Here is an 18,956-nt window from a genome sequence, read left to right on the forward strand (position 1 = left end):
AGCTCAGCCCGGCGGCCGCCGCATCCCGCCGGGCCGGGTCGGGCCGCGGCTCCGCCGCTTCACGGCGCCGCCATGCAGCGGGCGGGGCGGGGCGCGCCGCCACGTGACCGCGCCGCCACCTTGGCGACGGGCAGACGCTGCCGCAGCGCCGCCATCTTCGGTGCTGGCGCGGGGCGGGGCGGGGCGGGGCGGGGCCGGGCCCCACCCCCGCGGCCGCGCCCCCGGTCCCAGCGCTGGTCCCGCCCCCAGTTCCGCCCCTCGCGGTCCCCGCGCGCCTCACCGGGGGCTCGGGCAGCGCTCCCGGGGCCCGCCCGGCCGGGCCCGCCCTGCTCGGGCCCGTTATTCCGGGCACCCCACGCAGCCCCGGCCGCCGCCGTGGGGCGGCGCTGCGCGGCCGCGGAGCGGGGCGGGGCGGGGCGGGGCGGGGCGGTCCGGGGCGGGGCGGCGGCGGGGGTAGGTACCGGGGCGGCCGCCCGCCGGCCCATCGGCAGCGGCGCTGGGACTGCGAGAGGAGCATGGCGCCGCCGGGCCCCGAGGGCGGCCGAGGTGAGGCGCGGCGAGCGCGATCCCCCCGGGACGGCCGTCCCGGGGATCAAACACCGGGAAGGGGCGGGATGGCGGGTGACGGCTCCGGGCGGGACGGGACCCTGCGGTCGCGGTGTGGCGGGGCAGCGGGCGGGCGCCGATCCCCCAGCCGCCCCCTCAGTGCCCGGTTCGCCCGCAGCGGCCACCACGGCTCCCGGTAAGAAGATCACGGCGCGGCTGAAGCGGACGCTGCCGGTGCGCGGCCCGCAGGCGCCCACGCTGAGCGAGCTGATGCGCTGGTACTGCCTCAACACCAACACGCACGGCTGCCGCCGCATCGTGGTGTCCCGCGGCCGCCTGCGCCGCCTGCTCTGGATCGTGCTGACCCTCAGCGCCGTGGGGCTCATCCTCTGGCAGTGCGCGGAGCTCCTCATGAACTACTACAGCGCCTCGGTCTCCGTCACCGTCCAGTTCCAGAAGCTGCCCTTCCCCGCCGTCACCATCTGCAACATCAACCCGTACAAGTAAGGCTTGAGGGGCTGGCGGGACGATAGGAGCTCCGCACAGCGCCGGGTTCCTTCCCGAGCTCGTCCCGGCGCTCCTTGTCAGCACTTTCCCTACCGTGGCTTTTCCCTGTAGGGCACCTGGTGTGCCACATCCCCCTCTGTGCTGTGTGGCTTACACTCTCACCTCTCACTGCTGCCTGCTGACCTCGGCTCGGTTCTGCTCCAGACAGTCCCTGTCAGCTCTTTGGCTCTCTTCAAATTCCCTTCTTCCCAGGACCGAAGTTCCAGGATTACAAACAGCATCATCTCCTAAAAAGTGGAAAGGGCAGATCTCTCACTCCTCTCTTGTTTCTTTCTTTCCTTATGGGATATTTTGACATGATTCATCAGCAATACTTTTTCTCCTGTCAAATCATGCTTTACATTGCTCTCTGTTCTGCTGCCAGATTCCCACCCCGGTCCCCATGGGGATCCAGCTCTTTAATTACACTTCACAGATGAAGTCTTACTTCCACATACTCTGCCTCCTCAGACTTCCTAACATAAGGAGCTTGAGAGTCTTGGGAGAATTTTCTCTGTAGTTCAGTCTGCTCTGCTTCCTGGGGTCCCTGCTCCAAGAGCTCTCCATGGATGTAGCTCTGTCTACCTACCCTCACTGATGTGAGAACCTGGTGGGAGATCACAGGGAATTCTGTCCCAAGCCATGGCATCTGCAGTGCAGCAGGCAGAGCGGTGGGATGGGATGTCACTGTCACATTGTTTCCCGTGCAGGTACAGTGCCATGAAAGAATATTTATATGAATTGGATAAAGAAACAAAAAAAGCTTTGGAAACTTTCTATGGATTTTCTGAGGGCAAGTCCAAGGTGCGGCGGTCGGTGGATGACTGGAACAGCACAGGGAGCGACTTCTTCGAACAGATCCCTCTGCTGAAGGTCGAGGACTTCTCCAGGACAGCCACTGAACTGCACAGTGGGCAGAAGAGGAAAATAGAGGGAAGTGTCTTTCACAAGGACTCGTCCATCGTGAACTCGGGCGATTCCAATGACATCATTGGCTTTCAGCTGGTGAGTGTCACTGTGCCCTGGCCAGCCGGTTCCCTGTGGGGCAGCAAGGGGCTGGTTGGGGTCAGTGTCCCTCTGGAAGGTTTTGTTGCCTGCTCGGGTGGCTTTGCAGTGCACAGTGGTGAAGAGCACCCTGTCTGCTCTTCTGCCTAAGCCTCCATGGCTGCTGCAGATCCACCTCCAGAGAAGTACCTTCCTGAACTCTCCCCAGAGTCAGTGTCATCTGTGACCTTTCTTTTGGTCCTGAAATATTTGGGCAATATATATCACTTAGCCCTGCATAAAAGGTCTTTGATGCCCGCTGTAACTTCATACATGGTTGTTTCTGTGGAAGAGAAACACTATCAGATGTACAATCCTTAATTTACACCTGCCTTGTAGAATCCCTGATTTCAGTCCATCTGAAATGCTTTCTCCCCTCTGTGCTTGTCAGTGTGATGCAAACAACAGCAGCGAGTGTGCCCTGTACACGTTCAGTTCGGGGGTTAATGCCATCCAGGAGTGGTACAAGCTGCATTACATGAACATCATGGCACAAATTCCCCTGGAGATTAAAGAAAAATTGAGTTATTCTGCCGAGGACCTTCTACTGACATGTTTCTTTGATGGCCTATCTTGTGACAAAAGGTCAGTGCACAGAAAATTCCTGCCATCTTAACAGCTTATTTCCAAGTCCATAATATGTAGGAATGGAATATTTGGTATTTGCTGAATTCCAGCAGAGCCACTGCTAGTTCTGTGAATCTGCCTCCCCCATGCTATTAACCCCCATTCCCACATTAAAACTTTCTGGAGTTTCCATCTCCTGAAATATTAAACAAGGTCATACTGCCATGTAGTTTCAAGTTACTCAGAAAGAGACCCACATCTTTCAGCAAAATAAACTTCTTGAAAAGAAGTAATAAACCCCCCATGCAGTCCTGGTCGGTCTCTGTCAAAACCAAAGTCCAAATATGCTGCCTTTTTCCCACAGACAGAAGTACAGGGAACAATGTCATGATATTCGATTTCTTCCAGACACTTCACTCGTTTCCACCACCCCCTCCACGGCAACTGCTACACCTTCAACAGCGGCGAGAGCGGGACCATCCTGAGCACCTCCACGGGCGGCAGCGAGTACGGTGAGTGCCCTTTGCACACGTGTGGTGTTCCACGTCCCTTTGCGCACCTGGGCTGTCCTCACCACACCTGGGCTGTCCCAGGGCTCTTTGCACACCTGGGCTGCTCCAGGGCCCTTTGCACGTGTGTGGTGTTCCAGGGCGGTTTGCAGAGGAACTGTTTGATAACAAGTGGTGCAGCAAACTGGATCCTGCTGGAGCGTGAGCGATGTGTTGGCTGTAGATGTACAGGCTGATTGGGGAAATGCCTGTTTGAACTAGTGCAAACTCTTGCCTGAGAATACAGATAATATCATTGCATCACTAATGTTTTCCAGCTGAAATTACTCCTGCCCAGTTATATAACTTTTTAAAGTGAGTTCCAGCCACGTTCTCAGCAGACGTTATTTGTTTGCTGTACTCAGTGCCACAAAGGGATGTTACTGGCTGCAGGTGTCTTGGTCTGGCTGGGCAGAGGCTGTGCTTGGCTATTACAGTTCTACTTAAGGCCAGATAAAATGAAACAACCCTACCCTCCCTGACAAGAAAACGTGGCTCTAGCTCCTGGTGTAACTTCCTGCCTTGTCTCTGTGGTTCAGGATTGCAGGTTGTTCTGTACATCGATGAAGCAGACTACAACCCCTTCCTGGTGACATCCACAGGAGCCAAGATCATGATCCACGACCAAAACGAGTATCCCTTCATTGAAGACATTGGCACGGAAATTGAGACTGCAGCAGCCACCTCCATAGGGATGCACTTTGTGAGTGGCAACAATCTCCTTTTCGGGCGCACTTCTGCCTTGGTACAGCTGTAAATAGGAACTGATGGGGTGATTTCAGAGAGCCAGCAGCTCGGAGGCCTTTAAATACCTCTCACTCAGCAGCTGAAGTGCCCTGAAGGAAATCCTGTGACAGCACTTCTCTGAAAAATAGGCCATGGGAAAATCAGGTCTTTCTAAACCAAACTGGCCTGGGATATTGTTTGCTCTCCCTTTTCTTCCACCCCTTGGCTTTCCAGGGGATTTTTGGTTTTGTTTTCACAGCAAATCCACAACCACAGAAATGTGTTGCCGAGTGCCTCGATTGGCTTTAGCAATGAGCAGGGAGTTTCATCCCTCGAGGGTCCCCAGGCAGAGAAGCCAGAGCTGGAGCTGTGGGTCCCCGCGCTGGGGTCGGGTCCTTAGGAATGGTGGCAACACAACCCCTTGAAGTGTTTTGTGAATGTAAGCCTCACTTTGCTGGTTTTCTCTCTATCCCAGCAGTAAACCACCCCCCTGGGCAGCGGCTTTGCTTTTGCCAGCAGTGAGCAAAGGCAAGGAGAGCTGCAGCTCCCGCTTTCCCCATTTAGTGTAGTTCAGAAGAGGCATTTGGCCCAAGGGGATTCGGCACAGCAGCGAAAGCTATGCCAGGTCCCCTTTCATCTGGATGGGCTGTTAAGTGAGCACTTCAGCTCTGCCTTTCTTTCTGGTGGTCTGGTGGAGCATCAGCTATCCTGCTTATCTGGGTATGCTGAATCATGAGAGGCTCTGCATTAGAAAAGGCATTAAAAGAGGGCTGATGTTTCACAAAATGCAAATAGTTAACTGTCTTCCAGCTGTCTGGAAAACTGTGGCAGCAGCTCCGTGGTCAACCATGACTGTTTCCTCACACCATCCTGTTTCCCAAACCTCTCAAAGTCTCTCAAGATTTTTTTCTTTGTCACCATCACACCGTACTGAGACTCTGTCACACAAGGCAGTCTCAATATTTAATGTAATATGTTCAACAGTAGGGTTGAACTTTTGCTGTAGTATAAAAAACAAGATTGGGCACATCTGCATATAAAGGATTTGTCATGAGGAAGGGATCCAATTGCATCCTAGTGAGGCAGCCAAAACAGAAGCTGGACACAATTTCTGGTCTCAGAACAAAAGCTGGGGATCACTGTCCTGCTGGGAAAAGACAACTCCAGAGAGCCTGCTGAGTGGGGGGTGGGGGGTCAGGACTGTCAGGACAGGGCTGCAGCACCGAGGTGCCAGGTCAGTGCTTGTCCCCACGTGCAAGGTCACAAAGGAGGACACAGCAGCTGTGTCCCACACGGTGCTGCTCGCTGGGCTCTGAACATGCCATCAGTGTCTGGTTAGTGCTCATGGCTTTCTGCTGGCTGCTAGGGCTGCCCCCCACCTCCAAAAATATTCCAACATGTTTGGCATGCAAACAAGGCATTGCTTGGTCAGAGTTACAATGCTTTAGTTAAATATTTAGTTTGGAAATTATTTCAGAACCTGAAGGAACAAGTAAGTTTTGTAGGAGCATAAGCCACAACAAAATAATTCTATACAAAGGATCGATCATCTCTTGGAAGCCCCAGGAGCAGACTGAGGTAGTGTGTTGGCACTACATTGCATATGGAATTGAAAAGCTGGTTTCAGTCAGTTTTCAGAAGTAATGCATCTCTAGTACTGAAATCCCATCTTTCTCTCCAAAGAGAGATTTAAGCATCTCTAAAAGTGTTGACTTGCACCATACTGGCCCAGAGCCTTCTCTTGCTGTAGACAAAGTGGTGAGGTATGCTCTTATCAGGTGGCCCCGGGAGCTGCATTCAGTGCCTCAGGGGTAACGAGCCTTTCTCATGCTCCTGCTGGATTGATCCTTTGTGCAGAATTTTAAATTCTAATTTTAAACTCTGTAGAGAAAGATCGGGGAATGGATTCTTAAATGGATGTTTCTTGTGGTTTCAGGCCACTATTGTAAAGTGGATAATTACTGCGGAAAGATAGCAGGGACTGAGGGAAGTAGGGCAGTCTGCAGGAAGTGGGCCATGCAGCTGGAATCAGATCTCAGGAATTTGAGGGCTCCCAGCCCTGGTTTCACAGAGCTTGCAGGCACAGACTTGGCATGTCAGAGCTCTTTGCTCTGGGCAGAGATTGGGAGAAGTCATTAGCATTTGAGAGGAAGGGTCAAAGCAGCACCTGGAAAAAGGTTTGAGGGAGACACAAACATTTGATTTAGAGTGGATTGAGAGAGGTGCTGTTGAGCACCAGTGGAGCCTCAAGTGCTATTTACCCACAGCACAGGAGCAGCCAGTGCAACAGCAGCTCAGGCAGCTGGGGATCCTCACAGAAAATAACCCCAAACCCCCGAAAACAACTGCCCTCCCTCAGAACACAAGCATCCAGAGTAAAGACACACAGCCCTAAGACTAGGAGAGAACATGCATATGGATTACTCTGCTTTGAAAAATCCTCACTACCATGATTACAACACCTTGCATTCCTGCAGAAGGTTTCCAGGAAGACCGCGGAGGATCCCAGCAGAGCAGCTTTTTTGGGAAACGGATATTAGAGACAAAAAAAAACTTGTTTTGATAAGGGATCAACAAATCACTTTAGGTAGCAAAAGGTAAACATTCTACTCAAAGCTGCCTTATCACTTACAGTTTCAGAGTTGGGATAAAGTGTCACTGAACCCTTTGGTTTGTCTGTGAACTCCAAAACCACAAGTTTTTTCTTTTCTGTTTCCCAGACTCAGTCTCGCAAGTTGAGCAAACCCTACAGTGACTGCACAGAGACAGGAGCTGACATACCTGTGGAAAATCTCTATAACAAGAGCTACTCACTCCAGGTAAAGCCATTACATTTAGGTTTATCAGTTGCTTGAAAACCACCTGCATGAAAACTTTATAACAGTCTGTGGTTGAGGACCTGAGACTGGGAACAGTCTGAGCACAGGGTTGTTGCTTTTACCACTGATGTAAAATGCAACAGCACTTCTTAAAATCCAACTTTTATTCCTAAGTGGTTGCTGTTTGAAGTTCCCTCAGGCACCCTGTTAGATAAAGAGAGAACATGAGCTCATTAGGCAATTTTCAAGCAATGTGAGACTGGAAAATATTGGCCAAGTAAAGGTTGCAGCTTAGTAACCCTTGAAGCCAGAAATTGTGACCTTTAGGACTCCAAGAATAACAGAAACCATCTAATCAGTATCCAGATAGCAGGATGTTTGTTTACAGAGTAAGTTTCCACTAATTTTGCATGGTTTCTGTAATTGGGTCCTCTTGGAGAGTGTCAGTTGTTCTGCCACTCTCCACTTGAAGAAATGTACTTACATTAGCTCCTGCCTGCTACAAAGCCCAGGTCTAGGCTGAATTTCTGTTTTATGGGGAATATGAAATCTGCTCTGGTGTAGTGCCAGGTAGGATCACCCAGACATTATCTCAGGTTTTTAATAACAGTACTTCACCGAAACTCAGTGCTCAGGAGGGCTGGGACTGGGACCGAAAGGCTTGACTGGGATTTAAAGGAGAAGTTCTGTTCCTGCATGTCCCAGTGTTTTAGCACAAGCCACAGCTCTGCTACCCTGTTAATCCTCCCAGCTTCACCTCTCTTAGTAGGCACCAGCAGGGTTTGGTGGAAGCTGTGAACGTTTGCTGCTCTGAGTCACTTCCCACACCTAGTTAGTGATTCATGGGCCACGTGCCATGGCAGGCCTAAAACCCTCTCCTTGACTCTGTAAAGAGCAACTGCAACACTGAACCTTTTGGTGGCTATAGGGGAAGTGGGGGCATTCATAGAACCCCCATATATGTAATCCTCCACGAAGATTACGTTCCTTTTTTTTTTTTTTTGCACTAGAACCTCAACCCTCCACCATACACCGTGTTTGTATTCACTCACAGCAGAGCCTGAAGGCCCAGGGAAACAGGGTTCCCATCCCACTGCTGTTGTCATAAGCAGGGTGTTTTTAGGTGCACAGGAGCCTGGAGCTTGGTGCTGCCTCTTAGCCCCCAGGTGTGTTGTTTCTCCCCAGATCTGCCTGCACTCCTGCTTCCAGAAGGCCATGGTGGAGTCGTGTGGCTGTGCCCAGTACGCGCAGCCCTTACCCGCTGGGGCCGAATACTGCAACTACAAAAAGAACCCAAACTGGAGTTAGTATTGAAACACTCTGGCACTGCACATGCCTCAGCTGCCAGTCCTGTCCCCTGCACCCCCAGTGTCCCTGTCACACAGCCCCTGTCCCCTGCACCCCAGTGTCCCTGTCACACAGCCCCTGTCCCCTGCACCCCAGTCTCCCTGTCACAGCTACTGCACACCCAGCGTGCTGGGATGAGCCAAATCTGCCTTAACCCACTTAAGCCCCCACACCCAGAGCCAGAAGTGCCTCCCTTGCTCACACTGACTGGTTTGTGAAACTTGCCCTGATGGCTTGTCACCTGTGCCCACCACAGCACAGTCGAGTGGAGGGCTTGACCAGGTGTGGCAGTTTTCATGCCTATATCAAGTGACAGCCACTTCTCAAGAGTCTTTTGCAATATTTATAGGGTAAATCTTTTTATCCTCACCATGTAGGCAATGGCCACAAAGGCCACCTATGCCCTAGATGTCCCACTCCAGCCCAGGTAGCAGGTTTTCTTTCTGGCTTCTCACACACATCCTGCTCCTCCCCTGCAGTGTACTGCTACTACAGACTGCATGAAAAGTTTGTGAAGGAGCAGCTGGGCTGCCAGCAGATCTGCAAAGATGCCTGCAGGTAAGTCCTTGCCACAGCCAGAGGTAAAGTGTGTGTGGGAGTTGGAGCTCACGAGTGACACCCTGCCTCTCTCTGCAGCTTCAAGGAGTGGGCGCTCACCACCAGCATTGCTCAGTGGCCATCCGTCGTGTCAGAGGTCAGTCCCCACTTGCACTCCACCAGAACAGCAGCCTGGCACAAGGCATTGAGTAACCCCAGAGGCTCAGCACAAAAGCAGGAGGCCCTGGGGTAGTCAGTAGCATTCAGTGATACTACTTCCAGAGACCAGTCTGTAATTTCCAGCTCAGGGCTTCCCCTCCAGGAGTTCATCATTAAACTGAAATTTGTCTTGGAAAATCCCCTTGGGCTCAGCTGGCCTGTCACACACTCAGTTCTGGTACCCATACTAGCCCAAGGAGATGTGGAGCATGAGTCTCTTCCCAAGGGTCTCTGCACAAGAACCTGCAGCTAGAGCAGCATTTTCTGTCTGTTCTCCAGGACTGGATGCTCCGAGTTCTCTCTTGGGACAAAGGGCAAAAACTCAACAAGAAGCTGAACAAGTAAGTCCCCCTGTGTGTTCCTGCCTTGCACCTCCAGCTCTGATACGATCTCAGCAGCCCTAATGATGGCAATTGGGGAAAAAGCTCCCTTGGAGCAGCCCAGCCCTACTGGTCCAACTGGTTATTTGCATAGTTTTTCAGTATGTTTCATGTTATTGTTTTACTAAACCCTCTGCCTGCCTCCTTCTTCCCCAGGACAGACCTTGCCAACCTCATGGTGTTTTACAAGGACCTGAACGAGAGATACATTTCGGAGAATCCTGCCAACACGGTGAGTGAGCATGCTGGTCCCTACTCCCAGGAGACGCAGCGCTTCCTCCCACACAGGCTGGAAGCTTTCACCTGCCCAGGGGAGCAACCCCACACGGGCAGGGGCAGGAAGCTGATCACAGATATGCACCTCTGGGCTGGTCCTGCCCTTTCCAGCCCTTATCTCGAGCCACGTCTCTGCCTGTCCAGCCCCAGGCCCTGTGCAGGGGCTGCGCAGCAAGCTCAGCTCCAAGCTCCTTCTGAAGCTGAGCCAGAGAGAGCAACAGCAGAGATGGGCCCACTGCATTGGGAGTGCTGAGCAAGCCCTGGGTGCGCCAGCTCCATCTCCCTGCCTGCTGTAATGGCTCCATGGCCACGTGCCCATTGCAGACCCTAACCTTGTGCTCTCTGCTCCTGCAGCTCGTCATTCTTCTGTCCAACTTCGGGGGCCAGCTGGGGCTGTGGATGAGCTGCTCCGTGGTGTGTGTCATCGAGATCGTGGAGGTGTTCTTCATTGACTCTCTGTCCATCGTGCTGCGCCACCAGTGGCAGAGGGCCAAGAAGTGGTGGAGTGGCCGCCAGCAGGGCAGGGCAGCCCGGGCCACGGCCAGTGATGTGGAGAGGCAGGGCCACGAGAACCACGCGTGCGTCGACGAGGACCTGCCCACCTTCACCACCGCCCTGCGCCTGCCGCTGCCCCAGGACAGCCCCCTGCCCAGGACTCCCCCGCCCAACTACAGCACTTTGCGCCTGGAGACGGCCTTCACAGAGCAGCTGCCCGACACGCTGGAGCTCAGCCAGCACTGACACCTGCCACACACACCCACCCGCCCCCAGGTGGGTGCTGGACTCACGTGTCCGGGGCCGAGGCACCGATCCGGACAAGCACTGAAGGGCTGCCAGGTCAGACCCTTACTCAGGGATTGAACTGGCACTCAAAGCTGCCCCGAGCAAAGCTCAGACACAAACGCTGAGGGCTCAGAGACATTGGGAGCTTCAAGCAACATCAGTTCTCGAGTTGATGATGGCAGGAGATGGCTGGAGCAGGATGTGGTACTAAGCTGGGATGTCTCACCAGGCAAAGGCACGCATTAGCCACCAGCTGCACACGCCCCATTGCATGTGGGCAGGAATTGCTCCACAGCAGCAGATTGATGCCACATTGAGCATTAACACTAATTGCTCTCTGCTGTGTGGCTGGACTTGTGGGAAAAACCCCAGGCTGTCAGGAATCCAGGATGGCATTTGTAGGAAGGACATGACAGGGGCTTGGGTAAAGCACAAGAGAGCATGAGAGGAAAGCTCTCACTTGAATTTTCATTAGAAACCTCATTCCAATGGTGGCCTGAGGAGCTCTTTCTTGTGAGATGAAAAGCCAGGACAACCAGAAATGGGCTTGTAGAGCAAGTTACTACACAGCTGGGGTAGGAAAGCCCGAGTCATCCCCAAAGAATCATCTGAAAGGGCATGAAATCCAATTTGGAGCACAGTAATGAAGTGCATCCTCTGCAAGCTTGTTCCATTCCACATCACTCAGGCAGCCCTTAAACATAACTTCCAAGGAGCTCATTAAATTACTTCCCAGAAGCCTCACAGGGAGTTAGCTAGCTGCTCTTTTCGTGCTCAACCCCAGGCAAGGACTTCCTCCTGCGGCCAGTTCCCCACCTGCCTGCCCTGGAGCTGGCAATGCCTGGAGAAGTTTTGCCCCACGTGTACCTCATCCACCTTGCCCCCACACACTCCCATCCACAGAGCAGTGTCAGTACCCACGTTTTACCTCCTGTGCTGCTCCCCCCAGGGCCGGGGGCTGCTGCCTGTGCAGCACAGCCACGAGTGCTCCTGGGGGAGCTGGGGCCTCCCTCCTGCCACAGCCCACTCTGCTGCCTTCAGCTCCCAGTGGAGATGATGAGCAGAGCCCACCCCACACTGGCTGGTGGGGTCTGTAGGGCCAGAGCCATGCAGAGCGTGTCAGGGGTGTCTGAGTGGAAGAGTCTCTCCTTTCCTTTCTCTATGACCTTATTTTATACAGGACAGTGAGAATCCAGAAAGGTTCTTTAATGTGCAATAAAACCTATTTTAACTGAATTATTTAAATATATGATAAACTGAAAAAATAAAGATATATTTTTGAGTAACTGCTTTGCTCTTTTTTGTTTTTAAATCACCACGGTAGGAGTTAGTTCCCTGCAGGCATCCTGAGAGCTGAGAGGACTTGTCTCTGCCTGCCCAGGGGCTGTAGGTTCTCAGATACCCCAGGCCTCTCAGCAGAGCTGCAGCAGGGCCGTTCTGTGGGACCCAGCTCAGAGCAGGCAGGAGGAGCATGGAGTGCAAGCAGAAACAGTGAAAAGGCCTTTCACAAAGCAATGTTAACCAGCAAGAAACCAAAACCACTGGAACTTCAGGTGTCGCCAGACAGCTCTGCACCTGAGCAGTCCCTTGGAGGCCTAAGAAGTGGGAAGCAGATGTGCTTCAGACCCTGGTGCAGCCCTGGGCGAGCCATAGCTCATCCTCATCACCTCTAACAGCACCAAATACCAGCTCATCATGGCGATCTTGCCCCATGGGCAGTGGTGGCAGAACAGAGCTGGAGCAGAGTAGGGCAGCCCCACCTCCCCTTGGTGTTAGAGGCATGAGCTGTCCCCCCTACAGCAGGGACAGGAGTAACAGCAAAGTGCAGAGCTAAGGAACACCTCACCACGAACCCCTTCCATGCCAGCTTGGTGGTGCTGGCACAGGAGCTGGTTTGGCCTCGTTACCCCTGACTGAGGACCTGCCTTCCAGTGCAGAGGGGTCAGCTGCCCCCAGCTGCCATGGAGCACAGCCTACAGGGAACATTGGGGGGCTCACCTCCCGGGGAAAGCAAGCAGACATCACAAAGTGGGCCATAGCACAGTTCTTCCACTCCACATCTGTACCTGTGTGTGCAGCAGCACCTGAGACCACAGCTCTCCATGGGGTTTGCTCACATCTGCTGCAGGCAGTGCTAAGGACAGCCTGCCCAAGCTCAGCTTGATGCTGGTACTGGGCTGCTTCTTCCCCTCAGGCTGCTCCAGCACCTCTGCCCAGCCCCAGCAGCCCTCAGAGCTGGGTTATATCAGGAGTGCTGATCATGCAATCAGCCCCCTGACAGGAGGGAGCCCCCCAGCCCAGCTCCAGGGCTGGGGAAGGCACTGGCAGCTGGTACAGATTGGGGTGGGTCAGGGGTTTGTGCTTCTCAAGCCTCCCCAGAGCAAAACAAAACCTTGCAAAATAAACAGTCGTGCCAACCCTGCACAAAAGCAGGTGTAGGACTGGTCAGACTTTATAGCAAGAACTGCAGTTCCAATAAGGGGAATATCCTTTGATGGAGAGCAAGGCTGCTAACCTGTAGTGGTCCAGCAGCAGAAATGTCAGGGCTCTCCCACTGAAAACCCAGGATATGTGTCCTGACAGGTGCTTTTTTGGGAGAGCACTTGCTTTAAATTCTTTGGAAAAGCACAGGTGTTCCGCAGGTGCTGTTTGCAGTTACTCTTGGGCAGGTGCAACACCTTTTCTCTGTATGAATAATCCTCAGAAGGCAGAGAGCCATGGAGCTACAGAAATGGCTTACCTCATCATGAGTTAAACACTGAACTGTGCTGAACTCCTGAGTCACCTCAAACACAGAAAGCCACCGGGGACGGTCTGAGAATGAGGACTGGCACACGCTGAACACCATAAACCCAAAGTTCCTGAGAAACTCAGCTCAGAGTTTATGGGAACAACAGGCTGTAAAACCCAGGGCTCAGCACCATCCCCTGCTGCACTGTGCTGGCTCTGGGCTCAGGTGGGAAGCCCAGTCTCCTGCCATGGGGACAGTGCTCCCAGGAGACCCATGGCAGGCACTGGGAGCCCAGCCAGCCCTGCTCAGGGCTCCAGAGCAGGCACTCCTCACTCACAACAGCCCCTGCTTGCCTCCCGTCCCTGGGGTACAGCTGCAGGCACAGTGGGCAGCTCTGGGCAGGGATGGTAATGTCCCCAGCCCCACAGCCCCACAGCTGCAGCTCTGTGGCACCGCAGGGCTGCGGGGAGCAGCTGCACTACCCGAAACCACAGCCAAGGTGCCGGCAGCATGGCAGGCACTGCCTTGGCCAGGGACGGGCTGGGGAGAGGTGTTGAAACAAACCTGGGGCAGCAGGTGCCGGTGACTCATGGGAAAGGCTGCTGGCACCCCGGGACCGGCCCGGAGGAGAGGAGGCACAGCAGGAGAACCTCGCTCTGCTCCTCCACAGCCACTGCCAGCAGGGAGAAACCAGAGGTGATGGAGGGGCTGTGGGGGGAAAGTGGCTGAGGAGGAGGAAAATCCAGCTGCACAGAGATTTTCTGGATGGCAGGAACCTGCCCGTGTGGGGCTGTCAGCCTGGAGGGGTGACCCCAGCCTCCCTCAGAGTGGAAGGAAGGGGCAGCTGCCCAAAGCTGCTTCCAGCAGATGTAGCCAGGCAGCACCTACAGGGTTAAAATCTGCCCAGGTCCCTTCCAGAGAGGTGACATCTGGGTGATATCCAGTGGTCCACAAACAGGTTTGGGAGTTAAATGCCTCATTAATGTAAATGGGGCTGGGCTGGGGAAAGGCATCTCCAGCACATGCCTATGGAAATGGAAAATCCATCCAGGCTCTGAGCCTCTTGTGCTCAAGCCCAGCCCTGGGGAGGCCAAACAAGGCTGGACAGTGTGGATGGCTCAATTTTACCCCTTTGCCTCCAGGGCAGGGTGAGCCAGCCCTGGAGCAGTTCCCCATACCGGACAGATGGCCTGACATCCCCACCAGCCTGTTCTCAGCACTTTGGAAGCGTTTTCCAGCAGCTGGAGCATCCCCAGCCAAGGCCAGGCCGTGGCAGGGCAGCGGTGGTGGCACCACAGCAGTTCCAGATGAGTCAGTCTGAGCCAGGCTGCAGCAGGGACATGCCACCACACGGCCCACACTAATCCCCATGGCAGTGTGACCCAGGCTGCAGCAGGGACATGCCACCACACGGCCCACACTAATCCCCATGGCGGCATCTCCCCGGAGCAGGACAGGCTGGGACATGAGGAGCCCTCACCAGCTGCCCACACCCCCTGGCACACACTGGGCACGGCTCACCCTGGAAGCAGACTGAGAGGGCAGTGCCCCAGGCAGGAGGGGGAGCAGGAACCCCGGGCCAGCTTGGGCACTGCCATCCCAGCCGCCGGACTGGGCCTGCTGTGCCACTCCGGCCTGGGCAGCGCGGGCACGGCCTGCACCCGTCCCACATGGCTGGGCCCCCCTCTCCGGAGCAGGGTGCACTCAGGGCACCCGGCCCTGGGGAAGTGGCTGGGCAGGGATTTGGGGTGTAGCCGGCGTGCAGCAAGGGGCAGTGGAGGCCCTGGGGCAGTGGTGGTGGCGGGCAGGGCTTCTCCAGCCCTCCCTGCCCTTGTCCGTTCGGCGCCCACAGGCAGCCATGGGCCCGATGCTGACCTGCAGCCATGCCTGCTCCCTGGCCTGGTTGTAACACAGCCGGGGGTGTAAACAGGGAAACACACCTGGCCCCAGGGCCGTGGACAGAGTGTTCCTGCCTCTGTCCTCTGGAATCTTCAGCCAAGCCTCAGCACTTTCCTGTAACACTCTTGCACTGCCTTGTCCTCCCAGTCGTACACATCTACCTCAGTTTGCCTGGGTGGGAGCTGGGTGGGAGCTGTACCCTGTCAGGACCTGAGCCTCCCTCACAGCTGGGTATGTGCCTGCCAGCCCTGCCAGCCCCCCAGGACCGCGGTGGCACTGTGACTCCAGCAGCCTTGCCTTTGGCAGTGTTCCCAAAGCTGTGAGATGCAAACTACAGGAGGGGACACTGGGGAGAGTGACAAACACCCAACCCAACCCGCAAAGCCCTGAGCGACTGAGCCAGCCAGGCCACATCCAGCACCAGGTCTGGGATGTGGGATGCAGGGCCACATCTCTCTCTTCCACTCATGTGCTTGGTCCAAATGTGTTTCTAGGGATTAAAACCATGTGTTCCCTGTATTTATTCACCTGCAGCAGAGCACAGCGCCGTCCTGGCGGGATGTGATCACCCAGAACACAGCGGAGGTGGCAGCCGGCTCCAGCCGGGGTGAATCACCCTGTTGTCACAACCAGTGCCGTCCCTCTGCGTTTTAAGACCTTCTCACCCAAGTTTACATAATGAATCCTGAACAGTACAAGCTGTTCCCCTGGGTACACAGGGGTAATCACTCCTGGGTTTGCTATAAATCAGCTCTGGTCTTGTTATAAAATGTCATCAGTCACAAAATAGTTCACATTTGCCCCAGGACATGGGAGGGGACCATAAAGCACCAGCCCAGGGCACCTTTACATTGCTGCATCCTGCTGGAGCCACTTTGGCACTCCCGGCCTGTACCAGGGCAGCCTGGGGGCATCCAGAGGACCTGAGCTGCCACATCCCAGGATGCTGGAGTCACAGCAGGAGGGATATTTTTTCCAGTAAATTTGTACAGCGGAAAAGGCAGATGAGTGCAATTAATGCTCTGTCACAATTAGTTGCGGAGCTGGTCAGGGGAAACCCCACCAGTGACAAATGATCACAGCGTTGTGCTGAACCTGCCCAGTGTCATCCGCAGGGGAACCAGGACTCAGTGCCCAGGTCACCGTGCTGAGGCTGAGCAAGCTGGGCCCCAGAGGGCTTTGCCCCTTCCCTCTGCCCCTGTGGCTCCAGCTGGGCTGGCAGGGCCACACGTGGTGCTGCCACAGCCCAGTGCCCAACCCTGGCACCGAGCAGCCCGAGCTGTGCCCCCAGCCACCGGCCACCGAGCTGTGCCACGGGCCACCCAGCTGTGCCAGGCCAGCAGGAGCCCGGGGCCCCTTCCCTCCCTCTGCTGCGCCTTGTAAAACAAAACCAGTCTGGGTTTTACTGCCTGATCTTTGTAACGCAAACACAGGCCAGTTAACAGGTTTGACACAGGGCTCCGGCACAGGGTGGTTGTGAGATGCTCACTGTCACTTCATGGGCTTTTACTGGTCACAACGAAATGACTCTGTTTCATTTAGTGACAGCGTGTCTCTGGAAGTGCACACCGTAGATAAACCTGGCAATTACCGTGCTGGGTGAGCCTGGGCTGGATGCACCGCTCCCTCGGCAGGGACAGAGACAGGGACAGGGACAGGGACAGGGACAGGGACAGGGACAGAGACAGGGACAGGGACAGGGACAGGGACAGGGACAGGGACAGGGACAGGGACAGGAGCAGCCTCCCTGTGTGGGGACACAATGCCTGCACCAGCACTGGGTGGGTGACAGTAACAGGGACTGATGGGGACTGATAGGAACAAGCACATCTGCTCTTCTTCATCTGTACATCCAGACCTAACAGCATCCAGCAAAATTCCAGCTGCCTTTGTATCAGCCACAGCCACCATCAAAACGTTTTCCTTCCATCAGAGACATTTAGGAGCAGTTGATGCTTTTCAAAGGGGGTGGATCGGGCAGATGGAGTCACTTTCAGGGCTGGTTTTCCCCGTGGATCTGGTGTCCCAGCTGTATTTAGCTGCTGTCAGCAGTGCATCATGCCAGCACCACACACCACTGGGGAAACAATGCCTGGGATGCAGGGGAGCTTCCTGTGGTGTTTCAGCTGTATTTTCAGCAGGAGGTTTTTGCTTATGAAATAAACTTCCTCAAAAACAATTGAGAGATGATGGAAAGTCGAGCAGCTCAAGGTCATTTGGCCTTGCTGGCTGCGCAGCTGATGTTCCAAACCCTAGAACAAATGCCAGCCGCTCTATTTCCAGGGCTGGAGCTGCCAGAGCTGGTAACTGGCATTGTTCTCTGGGAGAGCAGTGGCCACAGCAGGGCAATTACTGTGACAGGACAGAGGAACCCGGCAGGTCCTGGTTCATCCAACCTGTTCATTCCAGCTTCCCTTGGAGATACTTCTCAAACACAATCCCGCATTCCACTCCTGACATAATGGCATGAGCTATACTTGTGCCAGTTAAAAATAAAAATCCCTTTTGTTCCCAAATACCAGAACATGAGGACATTTGGGAAAGTCTGACCAAGTCCTGATTGAACAAGAATCTGCCATTACCTCTCCTAGCAAGAGGCAATCATTCCCCAGTACAATGCTGTGCCCTCAGCAGTGATTTATGGTTCCAAGGAGGTTTGCACATGTTCACTGTTCTGTTGTGAGGAGCTGACGTCTCCCACTTCGCTCGAGATGCTCAGGATTTTACCCCCAAATGTGTTTGTACAGCGGTGCTGGGCTGAGGGATCCCAGCCCGTGGCACACACTGGGCTGGCCCTGGGCTAGGAGAACACAGAAAAGGGGGGGCATGTCTCTCCAGCCCCCCGAGGGATTAATTATGGGATCAACAGGAGTCAGCGTGCAAGACACATAATATTGAGATTGTCATGAAATCACAAAGCACATGCTAATCACCGTGAAAATCACCGAGGACAGCTGGGCTGGGAGGACCCTGGCCCCTCTGAGCTGCTGCCTCCCAGCCCTGAAACAAACAGAAAAGCTGCTGCCATGTTTATTTCATTCTGTCATTTTATAGAAACAGCGCTCATTTCTCCTGGGAAGAGATCGTCAAGGTCCAGATCAGTCCATTGGTGGCCCTGAGCTCTGCCCCTTCTGTTTGAAAATCAATATCTTGTCTAGTCCACACTTAACAGGCTCGGGGTGTTCAAACTCCTGCCAGCAGCAGGCAGGAGAGCAAACAGGAGGCTTTTTACAGAAAAAAAGAAATTAACATAGAACCAAAGAATCATTCAGGTTGGAAAAGCCCTCCAAGATCATAGAGTCCAACCATTTCCCCAGCGCTACCAAGACCACCATTAACCCTTGTCCCCAAATGCCACATCCACATGGCTTTTAAATCCCTCCAGGGCTGGGGATTCCACTACTGTCCTAGGCAGCCTCTGCCAAGCTTATAAGGTTGTATTCTTATTTTAAAATAGAAAAAGGATTATAGGATCTTTCTAAAACAGCTGATAAAACTGTTTCAAAACACTAATGCACCTCACCTGTGTTTATTTATCCATGTCAAAAGCCTGGCACCAGGGACAGTTGGCACCAGGGAAGGTAAAGCAGTGAGGTGACAAAGGGGACAAGGTGGAATAGCTTCCCACTGCCAGAGGGCAGGGTTAGATGGGATATTGGAAAGAAATCCTTCCCTGTCAGGGTGGGCAGGCCCTGGCACAGGTGCCCAGAGCAGCTGGGGCTGCCCCTGGATCCCTGGCAGCACCCCAGGCCAGGCTGGACAGGGCTGGGAGCACCTGGGACAGTGGGAGGTGTCCCTGCCATGGCAGGGGTGGCACTGGGTGACCTTAAGGTCCCTTCCAACCCAAGCCATGCCAGGATTCTGTTCCTAAGGTCCCTTCCTAACCAAGTAACTCTGTGACTCTGTGAGGTTCGTGCCGCTGATCCCGGGCTGCGTTTGACGTGACGGGAGCAGGAGCAGCAGAACCAGGCGCCGTTCCTCGGGATGC

General features: G+C 54.5%; 1 protein-coding gene across 1 annotated transcript; it reads left to right on the forward strand.

The window, feature by feature from the left end:
• Positions 1 to 463: 463 nt before the first annotated feature.
• SCNN1G (sodium channel epithelial 1 gamma subunit) lies at positions 464 to 11,548 on the forward strand. The gene is made up of 13 exons (XM_030958151.1): positions 464 to 546; positions 725 to 1,049; positions 1,803 to 2,097; positions 2,528 to 2,721; positions 3,112 to 3,215; positions 3,791 to 3,954; positions 6,698 to 6,796; positions 7,982 to 8,099; positions 8,623 to 8,701; positions 8,780 to 8,837; positions 9,179 to 9,240; positions 9,436 to 9,511; positions 9,910 to 11,548. Exons 1-13 carry the CDS (start codon positions 516 to 518, stop codon positions 10,294 to 10,296), a joined length of 1,992 nt encoding a protein of 663 aa, XP_030814011.1. The 5' UTR covers positions 464 to 515; the 3' UTR covers positions 10,297 to 11,548.
• The last annotated feature ends 7,408 nt before the right edge of the window (positions 11,549 to 18,956 follow it).

Source organism: Camarhynchus parvulus, chromosome 14, assembly GCF_901933205.1.
Source record: "Camarhynchus parvulus chromosome 14, STF_HiC, whole genome shotgun sequence".
Classification (NCBI taxonomy): domain Eukaryota; kingdom Metazoa; phylum Chordata; class Aves; order Passeriformes; family Thraupidae; genus Camarhynchus; species Camarhynchus parvulus.

Bases quoted from the DNA above. Each gene is read 5' to 3' on its own strand.
- SCNN1G (XM_030958151.1), top strand. From the start codon at position 516: ATGGCGCCGCCGGGCCCCGAGGGCGGCCGAG. The intron at 3,955-6,697 runs GTGAGTGGCAAC...TCTGTTTCCCAG, and splicing joins CCTCCATAGGGATGCACTTT to ACTCAGTCTCGCAAGTTGAG. The intron at 8,838-9,178 runs GTCAGTCCCCAC...TCTGTTCTCCAG, and splicing joins GGCCATCCGTCGTGTCAGAG to GACTGGATGCTCCGAGTTCT.